The following is a 22,839-nucleotide window of genomic DNA, read 5'->3' on the forward strand; positions in this document are numbered from 1 at the left end:
TGAATTACCACTGTGTATGAAATGTGCTATATAAATAAACTTGCCTTGCCTTATTCAGAGGCCAAAACTGAACCAAAAAAATGCAATTTGGTACACACACACACACACACACACACACACAAACAAATGGTCCTTTAACAGTTCTATTGGGTTGTTAAGGTGCTATAGCATCACTGACATACAAAGAACCCATTAAGCCCCTGTATAGTTTTTATTTTTATTTTTAAAGGTTCTCTAACTCTCTCTTAGTCTCTTAGTTCAGTTGGGGAATGGTTTAAAAACAACATCAAAATACAGTGTATTTCCTGAAGATTACATATTTCTCAACCTATTTGCCCCCAAGGCCCCCCTATAAGTAAATATTCCAGGGCCCTCGCATGATACTTTTTGACCTCAGAAAAGCATGAAAGTGATTCAAAACAGCTTTTGCCATTGTAGTAATTCCCGTTCACAGCAAACATATGAGAGTGGAGAATATAGGCCTATCTAAAATCTTAGGAGGAGAATGGGGTTCCTCTTATGGTTCTACATAGCACTATTTGAAAAAAGGTGCAGTATAAAGCACATATACAGTATGTGCAACATAGCACTTAAAGTGGCTCCCCTATGACAGGGATCCTCAAATCTGGCCCACGAGATCCACTTTCCTGCAGAGTTTAGCTCTAACCCTAATCAAACACACATGAGCATGCTAATCATTGTCTTTAAGATCATTTGAAAATCACAGGTAGGTGAGTTTGATCAGGGTTGGAGCTAAACTCTGCAGCAGATTGGCCCTCCAGGGAAAGATTTGAGGAACCCTGCCCTATGATTACGAGCCAATGAACCTCTTTTAGGGCTTTTTAACACCAATTTTTTTTAGAGTGTATGTTATTTATGTGGCCATAAGGTGAAACATAGATAGTTTGTAATGTAAATAAGTGAAACTTTTTATAATAGTATAACACACTACTTGCATAAATGCATATGAATATCAGCTATAATCTCCCAATTATATATCTTAGCAAGATGCTTGATTTTATGATCAAAGCTCTGTAGTTTTAATTGTGGAGGGCAAGTTTCTTCAGATCAGATCAAATATGAATGGATATTTTTTCCCCCTATTCCTCATATTTGTATATAAAGATTTATGATTTAGATTTTCTCTTAAATATACATCTGCCACAGTATACAGACATCAGATTAATGAGACATGAAATTTCATTCAATAATGATGACATCTTGCCTTTATTACATTTTGTTTTTACCTTGTTTGCCTCTGTGGGCCAAAAGTGTAAAAAAAAAAAAACATAATTCATGCCTAAATACACCAACAACTTCATGGCCTTAATTACAACAGTAATTAAATACACATGAGAAACATTTTTGCTAAATAACAAGACCTCAGTCAAAGTAATTATTTCTTTGTTTGTACACAGTGGATAATTAGACCCATTAGACCCTAGTCATTAGTTTAACAGCCCTTTTAAAACCCCCTTTTTCCTGTAACACTGCAGGATTTCAATCCAAAGCAAGATTTACAGAACAGTTGGTGGGTATTATTTGTTTTTGTTTAATTTCCAGTTGTAAATTAACTTAACACTTCCAATGTTTTTTTACACTGTTTTTCTGTTGCAGTGTTTGTATTTAGTTTTACAGTTGTATGAAGATAATGACACTGATGTTATACAAATGAAATGGGACAATATAATCTGCTGCTTCTGTGTTAATTCACAAATTTCTTGTTCCTTTTTGTTAAGTTAATTGTAGACAATGTCTTTATGCTTTTCCTATCTTAAACTGAATATTTAAAAGCTGAAAATTATTAATTGTATATTTGTTTCAGAATCGCAGAGTTTTCAGACTTGGAGTTCAAATGAATTTTTCAGTTGCTTTCAGCAATGGAACAAATTCTTTCAATGAAGGATTTTATCTAACTGCCTTTCGCACTCTGGCAAACAAAAACTACCTCATTTTGGTCTTGGTGATCATCTACATTGTCACCTTGCTGGGTAACCTTGTTCTTCTGACTGTCGTGCTAATGAACTCCAGCTTACAGAACCCCAAGTATCTTGCTGTATGTAATCTAGCCATTGTTGACATTTCAATGAATAGTGTTATTATTCCTCAAATGGTGCCTGCTTTTGTGTTCAATCAGAATTATGTTTCATTTGGAGCATGTTTTTCCCAAATGTTCTTCATGCATTTTTTTGGTGACATGGAATCTTTCTCTCTTGCTCTTTTGGCGTATGATCGTCTGATCGCGATCTGCTGGCCTCTACGTTATTCTACTATAAACACCAACCTGAGGATGCTGCTCATAATAGTAGGGATTTGGTCTCTGGTTATTTTGCTGGAGATTTTCCCAATCATTTTTGCAGCCAGACTCCCTTACTGTGGCTCGAGAGAGGTAAAAAGCTGCTGTTGTGAACACGGCCCAGTCTACAGGTTGGCTTGTACAGACATTTCTTTCAACCGACAACTGGCTACAGCTAAGACTTTGACTGTTTTACTAGGCCCTTTGTCTTTTATTATCTTCACCTATGTGATTGTAGTGGTTGCTGTGACAAGGATTGCATCCATATCACAGCGCTGGAAGGCCTTCCACACCTGTCTCACTCACCTGCTACTGGTGCTGCTCTATTATATGCCTGTCATTCTAGCATATATACTAGGGAACCTGCGATTAGTTCAAAATGTAGATCTTTTCACAGCAATTCTGACTATTTCGGTTACCCTCCCACCAATGCTGAACCCCATCATCTACAGCTTAAAGACTGATGAACTCCGAGACAAGATAGCCAAGCTTCTGGGAAAGTCAAAAGTGGCACAACAGATCATTAAAAATGAGGCCAATGGATAACAATGATAACAATTTTCCCATTTCAAAGTACTTATAATTTGTAAACTTTTTAATTATGTTTAACATGTCCTGAATTTGTCCTAATGACCCACTGTTTTGACCCTGTGCATTACGTATTATTATTGCATTGTATTCATGGTGAGTTACTCATCTTTCAGTGCAAAAAAGAATATAAATGATGGAAATATTAGTTGGTTGATTTAATTTTATTTACCAGCATTTTTATTCACTTATTATTTTTAGTACTGTAGTTTTTGTAAATATCACATTTTTAGATGTTTTATCTAGTCATTCACAAGTGGTTACATGGAAGCAAAGTTATTAGTGTTTCATAATGTAATAAGTTCCAAACAGTGTCCATACAAATCTGTAAATTTAAGAGACTGAATGACTTTTAAATGAACAAAAACAGAATAAAACACAAACACACTAAATAGACATCTCATACAGACATCAGATATACCTTCAGTGTAAACCCATTTTAAAAATAGGAATATATCTTATCTTCTAATATAATCTAATATGTCCTATCACATGTTGCCATTTACGGGGGAATCAAGACAAAGTACCTTCGGAGCTGTTTCATACTTAAGAACACCAGAAGTCAAAATAATTCATAATAATTCATAATAAAAAACAGGAATATTTTCTTGTGTAACCACCGGGTATTTCAATGTGGAATCGAAGATTCATTCTCTCATTTACCCACTAGATGGCAGAAAAAGGAAACAATGCACCTCAAGATTATGAAAGGCATAAATGCACTTTGAATTAAATGTAAAATAAGTAAAATTAGTAAAATAAGCAGTATCCTTAGAAATCATCTGATGAGTGAGCATTTCATAACTACAAATATAATAGCTTTATTAAAATGCTATTATTTTAGAGATTTTTAGAATTTGAATAGTGTTTACACTACACAATATCAATAAGGGATCTAAAGAGTGATCTGGGCTAAATTACAGAAACATCCTAACTCAGAATACTATCTGTTTAATAACAATGGCAGTTTTACTTAGGAAATATATCATAATTGAAATCTATTCTTAAGTCAAGAATTAAGATAGGAAGTTTCTTTAAAACCAACCAGTTACACAAGCACTGAATTACTTTAAATGTACAACAGACAAAAAAAAAAAAAAAACCCTCTTATATCAACAATATTCTCCCAAATGTTGTCCTAACTAGCATAAAAAGAGTTGTATAATCAAACACTTTCATATTACAGAATGTTTTGAATTGTTAAGGGTCTGCAAAGCTCCCAGCATGCATCGCAGTAGGTATAAATTATGTGGCTACTGTTATGAGATTATCAGTTTTATTCAGTAAGGAGGCATTCAATTCAGTTAAGACATTTACAATGTTAACAAGGATTTCTGTTTTTAAATAAATGCTGCTCTTTTGACCTTCTATTCAAAGAATCCTGAGAAGATTATCCTGGTTTGTACAAACATTAAGTAGCACCGCTGTTTTCAACATTTATAATGATAAGACATTTTTCAGGAGTACCAAATCAGCACGGTGATCGCTGCACCAACATCAGATGTTCAACTACACTGATATTCTATGTTAAAACAAGCTCCTTTTCTACTGATTATGTTTTTTTCTTCTTGAATCCATGGAAAGAAGTAGAAACACTTAAATAAAACACGTAAATATCAGGTATGATTTACTTGTTTCACTTGTTGAACAGAATCTGTTGAAGTCTGTTCACATCTCTGTGGTTAGATCAGTGTGCACAATAATGTGTCTTTGACCTTCATTATGTATGTTTTGATTATACGGTGTTGTAAATAAAATACAAATAATTATAAAAAAAATTTTTTTCAATCTCCTCACATTCTCTCTTACCTGCCTCAAAGTCACAGTCTGGGCCATTAGGGGAGGGCCCTTTGTCTCTCAGGTGAGACTCACTTAATATTCATGGCCATTGCCACTCCCTCGCATATAGACCCTCGATCACAAAACATGTCTTGAAAATTTTAAATCAATATATTGTTTTCTGTGAATGAGTAAGCAGAATGATATTCACATAATTTTGAAGTAAATATTCTAGCCTACAAGACTGATTACTCAAAAGTCTTATTCAGAACTATTTAGTGTGGGTTTTATGGCCTTATTTCAGCTACATTTTTTTTCCCCAAAACTTACTAACCACGCATAATATTTCTTTTCTAAAAAATGCAAACATGTACATCCATCTTGGTCACATATTATTGTAGCACAGTTTGTGCTGAATACAAAAAAATTACATGTTGGTCAATAGTATGTTTTAAGTAGCTGAAATAAGCACAAATATCAGGGCATGTCAAAACATCTCAAGGGCCCCAAAATGACCTCAGACCAATCTCCAAGTGCTATGTCTGATTGGCTTGTGTGTAGAGTTTTGACATAATGACCCAAATTCTGCAAAAAGTGTGTAAGCAATAGGCAAAAACTGTAAAAAGCACTCTTAAAAAACAAGTATGGGAAATGTGCATAATTGTATTAAATCATTAGCTTGAATCATGCTTATAGGGATTTGACCTGGAGGCCTCTAAATAATCTCTATAGAGAATTTATTACTGTAAAATAATCTCATTTGATCTTTTGTTCCACTGGGAGTATTTCATCATGCCATAGATTAACTTCTTTGTGAAATTAAATTTGTGACATCATATAGCAATTACACTACACTATCAATTAAACATTTGGGCACACTTTGCTGGTTATTTACTGACCAAGTTAGTTAATTACAGTTTTTGTTCGTCACTTTGGTGCATTTCTCGAATTATCCTTACTGTAATACCGGCAAAGAAGTATGTGCATTTCTGAAAACAATTTGTGCAAACAGCACCACACAATGGATTACCTGCAAAAGCCTGTAACTTACTCAAAATCTTTAGTTCATCTCTCAAAAGTAAGTATTTATGTCAATGAACATATCAGTGCCATCAGAACAAAAAAGTCCTTGTGTCATTGTTCACAAACAAGATAGTCAAACTGCTTAGTCATGTTGTCAATATAACAGTGCACTCTGTTAGTATACCTGATGTAAACTATGGCAACAGTTTGGATGACAGTTACTGTATTGAAATGCAGAAGGCTGCACTTCTTATGTATGCCATGTATCCATTTCAAAAGTACAAATTTACACTACTGTATGTGCGGTATTGATTGAAAGAGACTGGATCGAATTCGCAGTTACACTTTTACTAGTGGTCTGACTTGCACAGAGAACTATATAATACATTTTGAGCAACATGACATTAGCAACTGATAATGTAGGAAACCGCAGACAAATGTACATAATCAGTTGAATGAATGTACCAAAGCAATCACAACTTGAAACTGCTTTTATGATGTGCACAAGTGACTAGATGATGTGGAGGTTGAACAAAGTAGTTTTGAGAATTTCATTTTTGATCTGAGAAATGCATCAAAGCGACGAAGCAAGAAAAACTGTATAACTTGACCTGTGGCCTATTTATAGGCCTATTCTAAAGCCATGATTGGTTGGTGTTAAATAAAGCAATGAGTGTTTGTGCATGTGAGGAGTTAGTGTGAGGCGCTGATGAATTAGTATGGCATTTTAAATGGCTGTGTTTGAAAAAGGAAATCAAGATACTTCCTGTTAGATTTGTGTGTGTTACATAGAGAATTGTGTGTTGTGTTTTGCAAAAAGAGTTTTCTGAAATTGAAAACTGAGTCAAATGCCGAGAATTAGTGTACGGTTTTGCAGATTTGGTGTGTGCTTCTGCTGTTTGAGTGTCAGGTTTCAGAAATTGTGTGACAAGTAAAGATTTTGTGTGTAAACAGTTGAAAAAGCTGTAAATAGTTTCTGCCTCTCAGTATCTTAAACCTAAGGCGTATGAGGCCTTTTAGTATAATTCTGAAAATGTCCCACTTCAGGTTGTGGTACATGTGTCTTTTTGCTGTTGAATCCACTTACTGGACTGTAGCATTTACTTTTAGAGTAATTATGGTAATATGGCAAATATGATACATCAAGCTTTTAAGGTGTTTTTCAGGCATTTATTATATCACACAATCAACATTATATTGTATTGTATTATGTTTTGACACCACAATAAAATAAAATAAAAAAAAACTATGCATTGAAATATCATCTAAGACATGTTATTGGGGGATATAGAATGACAGCTGATATTTATATGTGTTTAATGTAAGTAGTTTCGTACATATAGATCTCGCTGATATACAACCCGAATTCCGGAAATGTTGGGATGTTTTTTAAATTTGAATAAAATGAAAACTAAAAGACTTTCAAATCACATGAGCCAATATTTTATTCACAATAGAACACAGAGAACATAACAAATCTTTAAACAGAGAAATTTGTAACTTTTATCCACTAAATTAGCTCATTTCAAATTTGATGCCTGCTACAGGTCTCAAAAAAGTTGCCATGGGGGCAACAAAGGGCTGAATAAGCAAGACATTTTGAAAAGATTCAGCTGGGAGAACATCTAGCAACTAATTAAGTTAATTGACATTCAGGTGCGTAACATGATTAGCTATAAAAGGGATGTCTTAGAGAGGTAGAGTCTCTCAGGAGTAAAGATGGGCAGAGGCTCTCCAATCTATGAAAGAGTGTGTAAAAAGATTGTGGAATACTTTAAAAACAACGTTCCTTAACATCAAATTGCAAAGGCGTTGCAAATCTAATCATCTACAGTGCATAACATCATCAAAAGATTCAGAGAAACTGGAGAAATCTCTTTGCGTAAGGGACAAGGCCGAAGACCTTTGTTGGATGCCCATGGTCTTCAGGCCCTCAGACGACTGCATCACTCATCGGCATGATTCTTTCATTGACATTACTAAATGGGCCCAGGAATATTTCCAGAATCCACTGTCGGTAAACACAATCCGCCGTGCCATCTGCAGATGCCGACTAAATCTCTATCATGCAAAAAGGAAGCCATATGTGAATATGGTCCAGAAGCGCCGTCATGTCCTGTGAGCCAAGGCTCATTTAAAATGGACTGTTTCAAAGTGGAAAAGTGTTTGGTCAGACGAGTCAAAACTTGACATTCTTGTTGAAAATCACGGACGCCGTGTTCTCCAGGCTAAAGAGGAGGGAGGACTTCCAGCGTACCATCAGCGTTCAGTTCAAAAGACAGCATCTCTGATGGTATGGGGTTGCATAAGTGCATACGGTATGGGCAGATTGCATGTTTTGGAAGACGCTATGAATGCTGAAAGAGCAACATATGCTCCCCTCCAGATGACATCTATTTCAGGGAAGGCCTTGTTTATTTCAGCAGGACAATGCAAAACCACATACTGCAGCTATTACAACAGCATGGCTTCGTAGAATTGGCCTGCCTGCAGTCCAGATCTTTCACCTATAGAGAACATTTGGTGCATCATTAAATGAAAAATATATCAAAGATGACCACAAACTCTTCAGCAGCTGGAAACTTATATCAGGCAAGAATGGGACCAAATTTCAACACCAAAATTCCAGAAATTCATAATCCCGATGCCCAGACGTCTGGGACGACGTCGGGGTAGTTTGTTTGGTGTGTTCCACTGGACAGCTCTCGTCTGGCTCACGTCAGCGGTATTTCGCGTCGGGCCATCGTGGACCGTCGGTGAGAGAGAGAACTCTGATTGGATGTTAAGTTTGTTAAGCCAAGTTCACACTACATGACTTTACACATCAGCAGATCGCTGTGCTGTTCAGACTACATGACTTGATGTAAATGATCTGCAACCAGGGGTCTACTCGAGCTGAGAACAACTCTGTCACCCAAGGACTCTATTTGGTCCCTAAACCACGTTTTGTCATGAAAACACACGCGAGAATTGGAATGGTAGTGATGGGCAAATGAAGGCTCGCGATGCACTGAGGCTTTCCTCTGATTGTTTCGGGAAAAGATTCAAAGCTTTGAGTGTGTCGAAAACAGCACCATCTGGTGGATAATAAAAAATATAGCAGTCAAAAGCCTATGAAAGAGAGTGAAAGACTTTCTGTAGGACGAAGCATCTACCACACATTCTATAGATCAAAGAAGCTGCAAATGAAGAAGTTTTTATGATACAATGTCTGTTTATATTTCTATAAAGATAAACTGAAGATCATGCAAAAAAGTAATCAGATGGCCTTTGCTCTCATATAATTTGAAAGACTCTCATGCCATGTAACAAACAAAAACCTTTAAAGATCAGTTTCAAGAATCATTCTGATGGTACACTGACTGTAATATAATAAGGCCAATGGCTTCTGTTTCTTTCCCATGCTCCCCCCAAAATGCTTGTTATGGGAATTTGGTGAACAGGTATGAAATTCCATGAAATGGCAGATTACTTTACAGAAGCAACAAATGCATATTGAAATTGAAATACATCTCTATATATACAATGTGGAAAACAGTATGCCAAAAGAATAGTGCATCCAAATTCATTGTATTTAAAAATCAGTAGGTGAAAATACTTGGATGAACTACTGCTTCCGCACTTCAGTGGACACTTTACTATCCAATGAGGCCAGAGAAGAGGCAAACAATCACTGTCTTAGTGCATTATAAGCCACGTTTTTCACAATTAGAGTTTTGGAATGTCCCAATAAAAAGTTTTGAACTGTTTCTTTGTTTTACACTACTCACATTGCTTTTTACTCCCTATGAAACTGATGATAATGATATTCAAACTGTCCAGTCAAATCAAATCTGGCATTTAATGACATGCTTTTTAATAATAATAATAATAAGAAGAAGAAGAAGAAGAAAAAAGATATAGATAGATAGATAGATAGATAGATAGATAGATAGATAGATAGATAGATAGATAGAGGCGCTAAGGGGCCTGGGTAATGGATGGTCCAACCCCAAAAAAGGATGAGAACCTACTAATATGCAAATAAATGACAAAGGTGTATCTTTTGAAAGGGTACTGCTTTTGTACCTTTTTTTCTGAGAGTGTAGAAAGAACTGATTATCCCTGGAGCCTGTGCGTCAGCTGTTTTACGTCATTCGCTTATATATATTTATAAAATCTGTCTGTTAACCCTGCATATATCATGTGTTTGAAGCAGAATGCACTTTATGGTACCTTGTGAAAGAGGTATGCAAGCCCTGTGTGCCATTCTTCTCAATGTTTTTAACCAGCTGATGACAGGCTGATTCCAGCATTCTCTCCATTACAATATCAAAATTGTCTTTTTTTCTTTTCTTTTCATTGAAACTGTGTCATGTTAATTATGAATTGAGTATTGTGTACATTCAAAACTCTAAAACTGTTCTAAGGACTTTAACTCATCATGCCAGTGGGAAATGTCAGCTTTGTGAAGGATTTTGTCATAGTCGGCTTTCCTGGACTACAGTCTCATTATTATGGCCTCGTATCAGCCGTTCTGTTTCTTGTTTATGTGTTTACAATAGTGGGAAATGCTGTATTTTTTGCATTGTTTGTAATGACTAGGAGCCTTCAGAAACCTGTTTATTATTGCATTATAAATCTAGTTGTGTGTGATGTACTATTCAGCACCACAACATTACCAAAGATAATTGGCAGGTACTGGTTTCAAGATGGAACCATTTCATTCTTGGGCTGCTTTCTTCAGATGTTTTTTGTGCATTATTTTGGCTCAGTTACTGCACGTTTGTTGGCTGTAATGGCTATAGATCGCTATGCAGCAATCTGTTTCCCACTTCGGTATCACAGTATCATGACAAACAGAAATGTATTAATTCTGATCCTGGGCTCTTGGTTGTTGGGTTTGATAGGCCCTTTGATGATGATCATCCGAGCTTATCCTCTCCCTTACTGTGCGAGAAACTCCATTGTGCACTGTTACTGTGATCATATTGCCATCACAACACTGGCATGCACTGACAGAGAAGAATATAGTTATCCAGCATTCATTCATGCTATGATAGTACTGGGCTCTCTTGCTGTTATTGTTTTCTCTTACTGTGCCATTATTGTGGCAGTTCTGCATATATCGAGTGCTCAAGGAAGGATGAAGACTTTCTCCACCTGCAGTCCTCAGCTTATCATAATTGCCCTTTTTTTCCTACCCAGATGTTTTAATTATTTGTCTAGCAATATTAATATAAAATTCAGTACTGATTTGCGATTAGTCATTATTATGATGTATAGCCTTTTACCACCCATGATCAACCCCCTGATTTATTGTTTGAGAACAGATGAGGTAAAGAAGGTTTTAATAAAAAAACTTAAAAGGCAAAAAATATACATTAAATCAGTGAAGACCTGACTGTACCTTTTTGTCTGTAGTTTTATAATATTTTATTTATATACAGTACAGTATATATTTTCTGAAATTTACATACATAACATGAGCAAAAGGCAATGCAAACAAAAATTTAATTAACTTATTTGCTATTTATAAAAAAATCATTTATTTTAAATTAGGCATTTCTGAATAAGTCTATCATTTTGTGGATATAAAGTGTCATACAAACATTTGTGAGGTCTTATACATTTAAGTAATTTACAAAAAAAGTTCTATATATAAAATATATATAAAATGTAAATGCCTTTGACGTCTAAATGTCTAAAAATATGGTTGATAACTATGTGTTAAATAAAATAGATAGTGATATGAAAACTGAAACTTCTTTTTATTTGGCTGCATATACTTACAATATGTTATGTTCAGTAATGAATAAACATTACTGCTTTTGACCTCAGTTTTACTAAAGCAGTGAAGTCTGTACAGATATCATGACGTCGCCCAGTGTTTTAGAAGAAACAATATGTACTTTGCTTTATATATTTATTTAATGTCACAGATATCTTATCATTTTAAATATAAAAAAATAAAATAAAGTAAAATAAAGTTCTAGAGTTATTAATGGATATTAGGAAATTATATTATTTGAATGACACTGTCCAGCTTTTGATCTCAGGTTTTCAAACACAGTTAAACAGCATACACTTACTTGAATTTACCTCTAGATGGCAGTAAAAGATCATTTATGCAGCTGAGATTTTACATAATCTTGTGGCATTGTTTTTCCTCATGAAGTGTTACTTAAAATGAATAAAATAAAAATAGTAAATCTCTACTTAATTTTATGCCTAAATGTTTATATTACGCTTTTTATTGTTATGTTTGAATCAAACCTATAAGCATTTGAAAAGGGTTACACAATAAACTGAAACTTACATATATTTGTGTGCATGGGTTAATGTTCTTTTTTTTTTTTATTATTATGAAAAACGGGAAAATAACAAATGTACAGAAACAAGAGCAACATCAGCAGATCTCAGACCAACATGCTCATGCTCAACAAACAGGAATACATTATGAAATATTGACTGAATGGTTCTTTGTGGAACCAAAAATGGTTCTTCTATGGCATCACTGTGAAGAACCTTTCAAGCACCCTTATTTTTAAGAGTATAGGTAATTGCAGAAAAATCAATCAAAATACATTTATAGATGACAGTGAACAATATGTTTAAGATAAACATAGTAACAACTGCACAAGCAGTACAAAACATGTGAAATCAGCTGGATTAATGAATATAGGTTAGATATCAGTAATTTTGCACATTTTAATGCAAATGTTACTCCTTTAAAAGTTAATTTTTAAAAGCATGCATTTGTGAACATATATTGTCCACTGGCATTATTTTTGTACTGTAAGTCATAAAGAGCCAGGAAATGTAATCTCTGTATGGGTAAATTTAATTCCCAGTCATTAAATATATATAAATAGACATTTCAGTCATTTAGACATGTTCTCTAATTGGTGCAGATCTGTTTTTAAACACTTTTCGAATAATGTCTTTGATTTCAGCTGTCTTTAAAACATAAATTATGGGATTTAGCATCGGTGGAATAGCATATGCCAGAGATGTGCTGATGACTCTGGCATTGGGTGTAAGAGAAACCAACAATGCAGCAATGTATGAGCTGCATATGGGCAGGAAATATATCCCTACTAACAACAGGTGAGAAATACAGGTCTTCAGAGCTTTGAAACGTCCTTGCCAAGTTGTAATTTTGATTAAAGCAAGAAAAATTCCCATATATGAAAGGACTATAATGATCAATGGTGCTACAATGTATAAAACTGAGACAAGAAATGCAATGATCTTATTAATGTTATTGTCATTACATGCCAACCTAAACACTGGTCCATGATCACAAAAATAACTCTGTATCACAATAGATTCACAGAAAGAAAGTTGGGTAATAAAAGACACCATCAATGCCACAACAGAAGAATTAAATGCCCAAACTGCTGAGAAAATTAAAATCATAGTGGTATTGTTTACAAGAGCATGATACCTTAATGGCAAACAAATTGCAATGAAGCGGTCATATGCCAGAACAACAAGAGTGACACTTTGTATAGAACTGAAGAGGAACACAAAAAACATGTTAGCCAAACAAGCATTGTATGAGATGTACCGTGAGTCAAACAGAAAAGTCTTCATCATGTTAGGAATTAGTGCATTAGTTTCACCAATATCAGCCAAGGCCAAGTTAAACACACCAATGTACTTTGGACTGTGCAGACTTCGTTCAAGAGCAATAATGACAAGGACTATAGAGTTCCCAATTACAGTTATAAAATAAACCATAAATAAGAATATATAGTAATAACTGCTATAAGGTATACCTGAAAGTCCAATGATGAAAAAGTATTCAGGATGAACAATGGAGATATTCTGGTAAAAACTAACATTTAAAGAATTCATTGCAGCTTTGCGTTTGGTGTTTTGAACAAGCTGAAAACAGAAATGATCATAACATAAGTAACATCTAGGAAATTTACAAATTTGTCATTTCAAACCTCTAACTACAATTTAAAGTTCTGAAAATACCTTCTTGTAACTTTGCATACCTTCTTGTAAATTTGCATGATGTTTGAATTACATATATGCAATATATAAAACTTTAGAGTCTGAGCAAACAATAACAATGACAATCTGAACGCTTGAGCTGAGATTACCGAGCTATAAATGCTGGTCCTTATTCTCTCGAGCTGCGAAGATTAATAAATGTTTGTCATTGAATTCAAATATGCCTTCCGATTCATCTCATGAGATCTTCAGACTACAATGTGATGCAATATATGCTGCAAATGTTTTGGCCACTATAGTTTGGATCAATGTTTTAATTAGTGGTCTGCAAACAATCCTCACAACAGTGTTCTCATTTGACATTTATTGTCACACAACAATATTATAGTTATTTAAGGACGAAGAGCAAGCATTAAATTAATAAAATGGAAAATCATAAAATATTTTGGAGAAAAAATATTGGTAACACGTATTAGCATGCATATTACTAGAATATTAGCCATTTTTAGTAGTAATTAAGCACATATTAATGCCTTATTATACATTACCTTATTCTGCATCCCTAATCCTACCAATACCTAAACTTAACAACTACCTTACTAACTATTAATAAGCAGCAAATTAAGGGTTTGTTGAGGGTAAAGTCGTAGTTAATAGTGAATACAGTAAGTGTTCCCTATTTTAAAGTGTTAGCAAAATATTTTATTAATCATTTATATATTACCAGTTGGTAACAATATCAACAATCAGTTTAGTGATGGCCAAAGATATCCCCTCTGAGGCCGGGTTGTCCATTCTGAAGGGTCTTCCAGAAGAGTTTATCTCTAGGCCTCATTAAATACACCTGCAGCAGCTAATCAAGGTCATCGGGATCACTAGAAAAACTATATACTGCATGAAAGTGGCTCTTCAGGAGCAGGATTGGACACACAAGTGAACATTTTTATGACCAAAAAAAAATGTAGTACTTTTGTTTGTTGACTGATTTGTAGTACTGTTGAAAAACAAGCTGTAAATATATGCAACTTATTTTGTAATAGTTATATCCTACGGCTTTTTACCAAACAATTTAGAGCAATGATTTTCAATCCTGATCCTGGGGACCCTCCGCTTTGCATATTTTGTATGTATTTCTTATCTGACACACTTAGTTCAGTATATGGAGCTAATGATTTGAATCAGTGTTAAATAAGGGAGACACAAAAAAAATGTGCAGAGCCGTGGGTCCCCAGAACCAGGATTGAAAACCACTGATGTAGAGCAATGCCCAATCCTGTTCCTGAAGATCTACCTGCAGATTTTAGGTTCCAACCCTGATCAAACACATTTGGTTGATTGCGATTTCACTTTTTTAACGTTAGTTAGTGTGTAATGTTGTTGTTTGAGCATAAACAATATCTGCAAAGTTGCAGTGCTGAAACTTCAATGCAAACGGAGATATCGTCTTTTAAAATTCTGCCAGTTTAAACTGATAACCCACTAGCAAGTGAAGTCAACAGCTGGAGGCCTTGCATGAACAATGCAGTTAACTCACAGAGTTTTACCTGAGGATGACTTGTTACATGTAAACCACTGATCTTTGCCCTTAGAAAGTGATTTCCTATGTTTCAGAAAATAAGGTGGAACGTCTACCCCTTCCCAGTGACCAGGATTTTTCCTCTGTATGGCCTATTTTGTGACAGGAACTACAAAACCTGCTATCTTTGCCATAGGGTTGTTTGCTGTGTTCTCCTGGAGTTTGAGGATTTTCATGACTCTCTAATGCTTCCTTTACACCATTATTGCGGTGTTGCATCACCTTAAGAACTGAAAGCGGCACACTTTTTTGAGCAGCGGCACATGCTTCCTTTGAACAAATCATTCCAGGATCATCATAGCAAGTCACTTCCTAGAGGAAGTGAAAATGCTTTTTAGCCCCATCGCTTTTAAGCATTTTGGGAGACATGAACTCTTGTGCATTTAGCTTAGCCTTAAGATCTGCAATGGTGCCCTTGTGATTTTTACACTTTTTACTCAGAGCTAACAATTCAGCTAGTAATTTACAGTGGGGCAAAAAAGTATTTAGTCAGCCACCAATTGTGCAAGTTCTCCCACTTAAAAAGATGAGAGAGGCCTGTAATTTTTATCATAGGTATACCTCAACTATGAGAGACAAAATGAGAAAAAAAAAAAATCCTGAAAAATCACATTGTAGGATTTTTAAAGAATTTATTTGCAAATTATGGTGGAAAATAAGTATTTGGTCAATAACAAAATTTCATCTCAATACTTTGTTATATACCCTTTGTTGGCAATGACAGAGGTCAAACGTTTTCTGTAAGTCTTCACAAGGTTTTCACACACTGTTGCTGGTATTTTGGCCCATTCCTCCATGCAGATCTCCTCTAGAGCAGTAATGTTTTGGGGCTGTCGCTGGGCAACATGGACTTCCAAAGATTTTCGATGGGGTTGAGATCTGAAGACTGGCTAGGCCACTCCAGGACCTTGAAATGCTTCTTACGAAGCCACTCCTTCATTGTCCGGGCGGTGTGTTTGGGATCATTGTCATGCTGAAAGACCAAGCCACGTTTCATCTTCAATGCCCTTGCTGATGGAAGGAGGTTTTCACTCAAAATCTCACGATACATGGCCCCATTCATTCTTTCGTTTACACGGATCAGTCGTCCTGGTCCCTTTGCAGAAAAACAGCCCCAAAGCAGGATGTTTCCAACCCCACGCTTCACAGTAGGTATGGTGTTCTTTGGATGCAACTCAGCATTCTTTCTCCTCCAAACACGACAAGTCGAGTTTTTACCAAAAAGTTCTATTTTGGTTTCATCTGATTCTCCCAATCCTCTTCTGGATCATCCAAATGCTCTCTAGCAAACTTCAGACGGGCCCGGACATGTACTGGCTTAAGCAGGGGGACACGTCTGGCACTGCAAGATTTGAGGCCTTTGTTACTTTGGTCCCAGCTCTCTGCAGGTCATTCACTAGGTCCCCCTGTGTGATTCTGGGATTTTTGCTCACAGTTCTTGTGATCATTTTGACCCCACGGGGTGAGATCTTGCGTGGAGCCCCAGAACGAGGGAGATTATCAGTGGTCTTGTAGTGTTCTAATAATTGCTCCCACGGTTGATTTCTTCACACCAAGCTGCTTACCTATTGCAGATTCAGTCTTCCCAGCCTGGTGCAGGTCTACAATTTTGTTTCTGGTGTCCTTTGACAGCTCTTTGGTCTTGGCCATGGTGGAGTTTGGAGTTGGACTGTTTGAGGTTGTCGACAGATGTCTTTTATACTGATAACGAGTTCAAACAGATGCCATTAATACAGGTAACGGGTGGAGGACAGAGGAGCCTCTTAAAGAAGTTGTTACAGGTCTGTGAGAGCCAGAAATCTTGCTTGTTTGTAGGTGTAACGGGGCTGACGAGACGTGAGACGTGCGGATCCATGTGCAAGTTTTTATTAGGCAGAGACGTGGTCGTACAGGCAGGGTCGAAACAATGGCAAACAGGTATGGCAGAGACAAGACAAAGAGTAATCCTAGGGCAAGCAAAGGTCGACGATCGGCAACAGTATCCAGTGGGCAAGGCAGAGAGATAATCCAGGGAACACGGGCTAGAATCCAATGGGGTGCAATCAGAGTCCAAACGGCAAGGCAAGGGTTAATCCAGGGAAACACGGGCTAGAACAAACACGGGAAAACACAAACCAAACAGGCAGGGGAAAACTAGGAAAACAACAGGGGCTCTGTAGAGTAGCTACGGCTATGGGAGCGGTAAACGCATACAATACTCGGCAGAGAGGCAGAGAAAGTCCAAGGCTTATAAAGAGTGTGTGATCAGTATGTGCGTGGGATCAGGTGTGCGGGTGATTAGTGCAATGAGTGATTGGTGACAGCTGTGATCAGTGTTGGATGATGGGAAATGGAGTCCATGTGGTGTGTGGTGAGAAAGTCCATGTGGTGAGCGAGTGACCTCTGGTGGTGAATGGACGGAAGTGCAGACCAGATTCGTGACAGAGCCCCCCCCTAAGAGCGGCTTCCAGACGCTCCACACAGTCTTTAATCCAGGAGGGAGGTGGAGCGGAGGCGGAACAGGGGGAGGGATGGAGGGCCAGGTCCTTGTGGAAGCGGAGTGATCTGGGACCGAGGTAGAGCCGGCAGAGCAAGAAGCCAGGGCGGAGCAGGCGGGACTGGAGCCCACCAGGGCGGAGCAGGCGGGACTGGAGCCCACCAGGGCGGAGCCAAAGATCTCCACGGCGGTGCAGAAGACCACCAGAGCCCGACAGCAGACCACCACGGCGGCGCAGATAGAGCACGAGCCCACCAGGGCGGTGCAGAAGACCACCAGAGCCAGATAGTGAACCACCACAGCGGAGCAGACGGACCCGAAGACCACCACGACGGATCAGGAACCCACAGCAGAGCCTGGGACCTAGGGAGAATGGAGACATGAGGAGGAGACAGAACATGCACAGACACAAGGACTGAGGTAGGGAACACAGAAAGTTCATTGACGGCCTTCATAGCCGTGACAGAACAAGAGTTCATTGACGGCCTTCATAGCCGTGACAGGACAGAACGACAGTTCATTGACGGCCTCCATAGCCGTGACAGGACAGAACGAGAGTTCTTTGACGGCCTCCATAGCCGTGACAGGACAGAACGTGAGTTCAGGAACAGCCCTTCTGGCTGCGACAGGACAGGACGAGGATTCGTAGATGGCCTCCATAGCCATGACAGGGCAGGACGAGAGTTCAGGGACGGCCTCCTTGGCCGGAACAGGACAGCACGAGAGTTCATTGACTGTTACCGCTGACACCTCTGGAGGTTCTGCGGCGGTTGCCGCCACCTCTGGAGGTTCTACAGTGTTAAACTCAGGACACAGGGAGAGTTCAGTAATGGTCTCTTCAACCGTAACACAACAGAATGAGAGTTCATTGCTGGGCGACACCACCATACGAGGAGCTGAAGTGAGCACCGCCGCTTCGGGAGGTTCTGCAGCATGTACCGCCACCTCTGGAGAAACTGCAGCGGGCACCATCACTTCAGGGAACACGGCAGGGAGCGCCACTACCTCAGGAGGTTCTGCAGCGTCAGCCGTGTCGTGCTGCTGTGACTCTGGGCGAGCAGCCGTGTCGTGCTGCTGTGACTCTGGGCGAGCAGCCGTGTCGTGCTGCTGTGACTCTGGGCGAGCAGCTGTGACGTGAAGTGACTCTAGGAGATCAGCTGAGAATTGGCTTGGCTCATGAATGGCAGTAATGACATGACGGGGTGTTGTTGTGGCCGCCATTTTGTGAACGGGCTCTGGTGCGTCCGCCATTACCGTCATAGACGCGGTGTCGCGTTCCTCTTCCGCAACACCCACAGTAAATGATGAGCCAACACACAACAGAGCATAATCCAAAAACTGACTGAGTGAGGAACGTGGGCCCTCACAAATAAGCTTAGTCTTGAGTGGCTGATTAATGCTGTCACAAAAAAAATCTATCAAGACATCGTCCGGAAAATCAGAATTATTAGCAATGTCTAGATATTCTAGAATAAAGTCCTCGAGTGATCGCATACCCTGCTTGAGGGCTAATAACCGTCTTGCAATGTTCATACCTGGCCAATGTTCATCAGAAAAGCTGCTGGATCCTCGTGTGGCCGAGTATTCTGTAACGGGGCTGACGAGACGTGAGACGTGCGGATCCATGTGCAAGTTTTTATTAGGCAGAGACGTGGTCGTACAGGCAGGGTCGAAACAATGGCAAACAGGTATGGCAGAGACAAGACAAAGAGTAATCCTAGGGCAAGCAAAGGTCGACGATCGGCAACAGTATCCAGTGGGCAAGGCAAGGGTTAATCCAGGGAAACACGGGCTAGAACAAACACGGGAAAACACAAACCAAACAGGCAGGGGAAAACTAGGAAAACAACAGGGGCTCTGTAGAGTAGCTACGGCTATGGGAGCGGTAAACACATACAATACTCGGCAGAGAGGCAGAGAAAGTCCAAGGCTTATAAAGAGTGTGTGATCAGTATGTGCGTGGGATCAGGTGTGCGTGTGATTAGTGCAATGAGTGATTGGTGACAGCTGTGATCAGTGTTGGATGATGGGAAATGGAGTCCATGTGGTGTGTGGTGAGAAAGTCCATGTGGTGAGCGAGTGACCTCTGGTGGTGAATGGACGGAAGTGCAGACCAGATTCGTGACAGTAGGTGACCAAATACTTATTTTATCGAGGAATTTACCAATGAATTCTTTAAAAATCATACTATGTGATTTTCTGGATTTTTTTTTCTCATTTTGTCTCTCATAGTTGAGGTATACCTATCATGAAAATTACAGGCCTCTCTCATCTTTTTAAGTGGGAGAACTTGCACAATTGGTGGCTGACTAAATACTTTTTTGCCCCACTGTATCTAGCTGCGACTTAAGATCCTGAATATTTGCCTCTGACTTTTGTATTTGTAGAATGCAATTCTTTACAATTAGCATCTATACTTGAAGACAGATGTGTCATCAAATTACGTAGCCCAGTACAGCTTATGAAGTTTAAAGCCTCAATTATTTCACCATGTTTTGATTTCTTTTGATGTTCACCAATTATTAACACCAAAATCAATATTATATGTGGTCGGTATTGAAAAGTCAATTTTTAATTTTATGCAAAATGCAATATCCGTTGTGTCATTCTGTCATGTTTTCTCCCTTTTTTTCCAAACGTGACAAACGCCAGTCTCCCTTCTCTGCAGAACGCGACATATCCGCTCAACCAATCACAGCGCACCATTCCACGCTCTGTAGACAGTAATGGCGGCGCTTTGAATACAACCGGCATCCGAGTTTTCCTCATCTACTTTGTACTTTGTGATCAACAAACTGTTACAGGGCTGACGAGACGTGAGACGTGCGGATCCATCTGCAGACTTTTATTGACAAGAGACGTGGTCATAACAGGCAGGGTCAAACAGTGGCAAACAGGTATAACATGGGCAAGACAAAGAGTAAACAGAGACAAGCATGGGTCGACGATCGGCGAACAGTATACAAAGGGGCGAGACAGGAGAGGTAATCCAAAACGTCAGCGATAGTCCAGGCAGGGGAAAACACAATCCGACAAAGGCAAGGCTAGGCGAGACAAGGCAAGACTAGGAAAACTAACGGGGCTCTGTAGGGCAGCGATAATGCATACAATACTCGGCAGTGAGGGAAACAAAGTCCAGGGTTTAAATAGAGTGTGTGATAGGTTACAGCTGTGTGTGTGTGATCAGGTGAGCGTGTGATTGGTGAGATGGTTGATGGGAAACGCAGTCCATTTGGATGTGTGATGTGAAAGTCAATATGATGAGCGAGTGACCTCTGGTGGTGAATGAACGGAAGTGCAGACCAGATTCGTGACAGAGCCCCCCCCAAAGAGCGGCTTCCAGACGCTCCACACTGTCTATAATTCAGGAGGGAAGTGGAGCGGAGGCGGAAAAGGGGGAGGGATGGAGGGCCAGGTCCCTGTGGAAGCGGAGTGATCTGGGACCGAGGGTGAGCCGGCAGAGCAGTAAACCTGGGCGGAGCCGGCGGGACTGGAGTCCACCAGGAAGGAGCCGACGGACCTGGTGCCCACTAGGGTGGAGCAGACGAGACCGGAGCCCACCAGGGCGGAGCAGACGAGACCAGAGCCCACCAGGGCAGAGCAGAAGACCACCAGAGCCAGACAGCAGACCACCACGGCGGTGCAGACCAAACAGGCGGAGCAGAAGACCACCAGAGCGGAGCAGACGGACCTGAAGACCACCACGGCGGAGCAGATAGAACAGGAGCATACCATGACGGATCAGGAACCCACAGCAGAGACTGGGACCTAAGGGAAACTGAGACACAAGGAGGAGACAGAACATGCACAGACACAAGGACTGAGGTAGGGAACACAGGAAGTTCATAATTAGTCTCCATAGCTATGACAGGACAGAACGAGAGTTCATTGACGGCCTCCATAGCCGTGACAGGACAGAACGAGAGTTCATTGACGGCCTCCATAGCCATGACAGGACAGAACGAGAGTTCGCAGACAGCCTCTATAGCCGTGACAAGACAGAACGAGAGTTCGCAGACGAATACCGCTGACACTTCTGGAGGTTCTGCAGCAGTTGCCACCACCTCTGGAGGTTCTACAGCAGTAAACTCAGGACACAAGGAGAGTTTAGTAACGGTCTCTTCGACCGCAACACAACAGGTTGAAAGTACATTACTGAGCGCCACCACCATACAAGGGGCTGAGGTGAGCCCTGACGCTTCTGGAGGTTCTGCAGCATGTGCCACCACCTCTGGAGAAGCTGTGGCAGCAGCCGCCACCTCAGACAGGACTGCGGTGGTGTATGCCGCCCAAACACAACATAAAGCGATCCCCATCATGGGAAGCACTTCAGACAGGGGAATCAGTTCAGGAACAGGAGGGCTAGAGTGAGTGGGTTTGCGGATACCAGCTGCGCGTGCAGACACCAGCGGTGAATCCCTCACACTGGATATCAGACTGGGATAATGAAAGACTGACCTTGATGATCTGGGTGTGTCAGCCCGGACGTGACCCGACTCTGGAAGGTCAGCGGAGACGTGCTTCTGTGACTCTGGAAGGTCAGCGGAGACGTGCTGCTGTGACTCTGGAAGGTCAGCGGAGACGTGCTACTGTGACTCTGGACGAGCAGCTGTGACGTGACTTGACTTTAGGAGATCAGCTGAGACATGAAGTGACTCTGGATGGTCAGCTGAGACGTGAAGTGACTCTGGACGGTCAGCTGTGACGTGCTGTGACTCTGGACGAACAGCTGTGACGTGCTGTGACTCTGGACGGTCAGCTGTGATGTGGGCTCTTTAACATCAACTGTGACTTGACTGGGCTCTTTAACATCAACTGTGACTTGATTTGGCTCATGGCTGGCAGCAGGAACATGACGGGGTGTTGTTGTGGCCGCCATGTTGTGAACGGGCTCCGCTGTCACCGCCATTTTGTGAGCATGCTCTGGTGGTGAATGAACGGAAGTGCAGACCAGATTTGTGACACAAACAAACAAAAAGGGCTGCACGATAAATCGCATGTGATTGTCATGCGTATCTCATCAGTAAACCCGGTTTTGTGATAGCAAATCTCTATCACATGCTTTCAGATGGAGCGTCATTTAATACACAGAGCCGTAGATCACTGACAAGCTATGCAATATCGCATTCATAATCGCAGATGAAGTGTTTTTAT

General features: G+C 39.7%; 3 protein-coding genes across 3 annotated transcripts; 2 read left to right on the top strand and 1 right to left on the bottom strand.

Moving 5' to 3' along the window:
* The first annotated feature begins 1,852 nt into the window (after positions 1-1,852).
* or40a1 (odorant receptor, family 40, subfamily A, member 1) lies at positions 1,853-2,842 on the top strand. Its single transcript, XM_058744824.1, has one exon. It carries the CDS (start codon positions 1,856-1,858, stop codon positions 2,840-2,842), a length of 987 nt encoding a protein of 328 aa, XP_058600807.1. The 5' UTR covers positions 1,853-1,855.
* Positions 2,843-10,109: 7,267 nt separating this feature from the next.
* Positions 10,110-11,069, top strand: LOC131554206 (olfactory receptor 6N1-like). Its single transcript, XM_058799407.1, has one exon. It carries the CDS (start codon positions 10,110-10,112, stop codon positions 11,067-11,069), a length of 960 nt encoding a protein of 319 aa, XP_058655390.1.
* Positions 11,070-12,553: 1,484 nt separating this feature from the next.
* Positions 12,554-13,672, bottom strand: LOC131520586 (olfactory receptor 1M1-like). The gene is made up of 2 exons (XM_058744938.1): positions 13,655-13,672; positions 12,554-13,558 (listed from the first exon to the last, which is right to left on the bottom strand). The coding sequence occupies exons 1-2, from the start codon at positions 13,670-13,672 to the stop codon at positions 12,554-12,556; spliced, it is 1,023 nt and encodes a 340-aa protein (XP_058600921.1).
* Positions 13,673-22,839: the final 9,167 nt, after the last annotated feature.

This window comes from Onychostoma macrolepis, chromosome 15 (assembly GCF_012432095.1).
Source record: "Onychostoma macrolepis isolate SWU-2019 chromosome 15, ASM1243209v1, whole genome shotgun sequence".
Taxonomy (NCBI): Eukaryota; Metazoa; Chordata; class Actinopteri; order Cypriniformes; family Cyprinidae; genus Onychostoma; species Onychostoma macrolepis.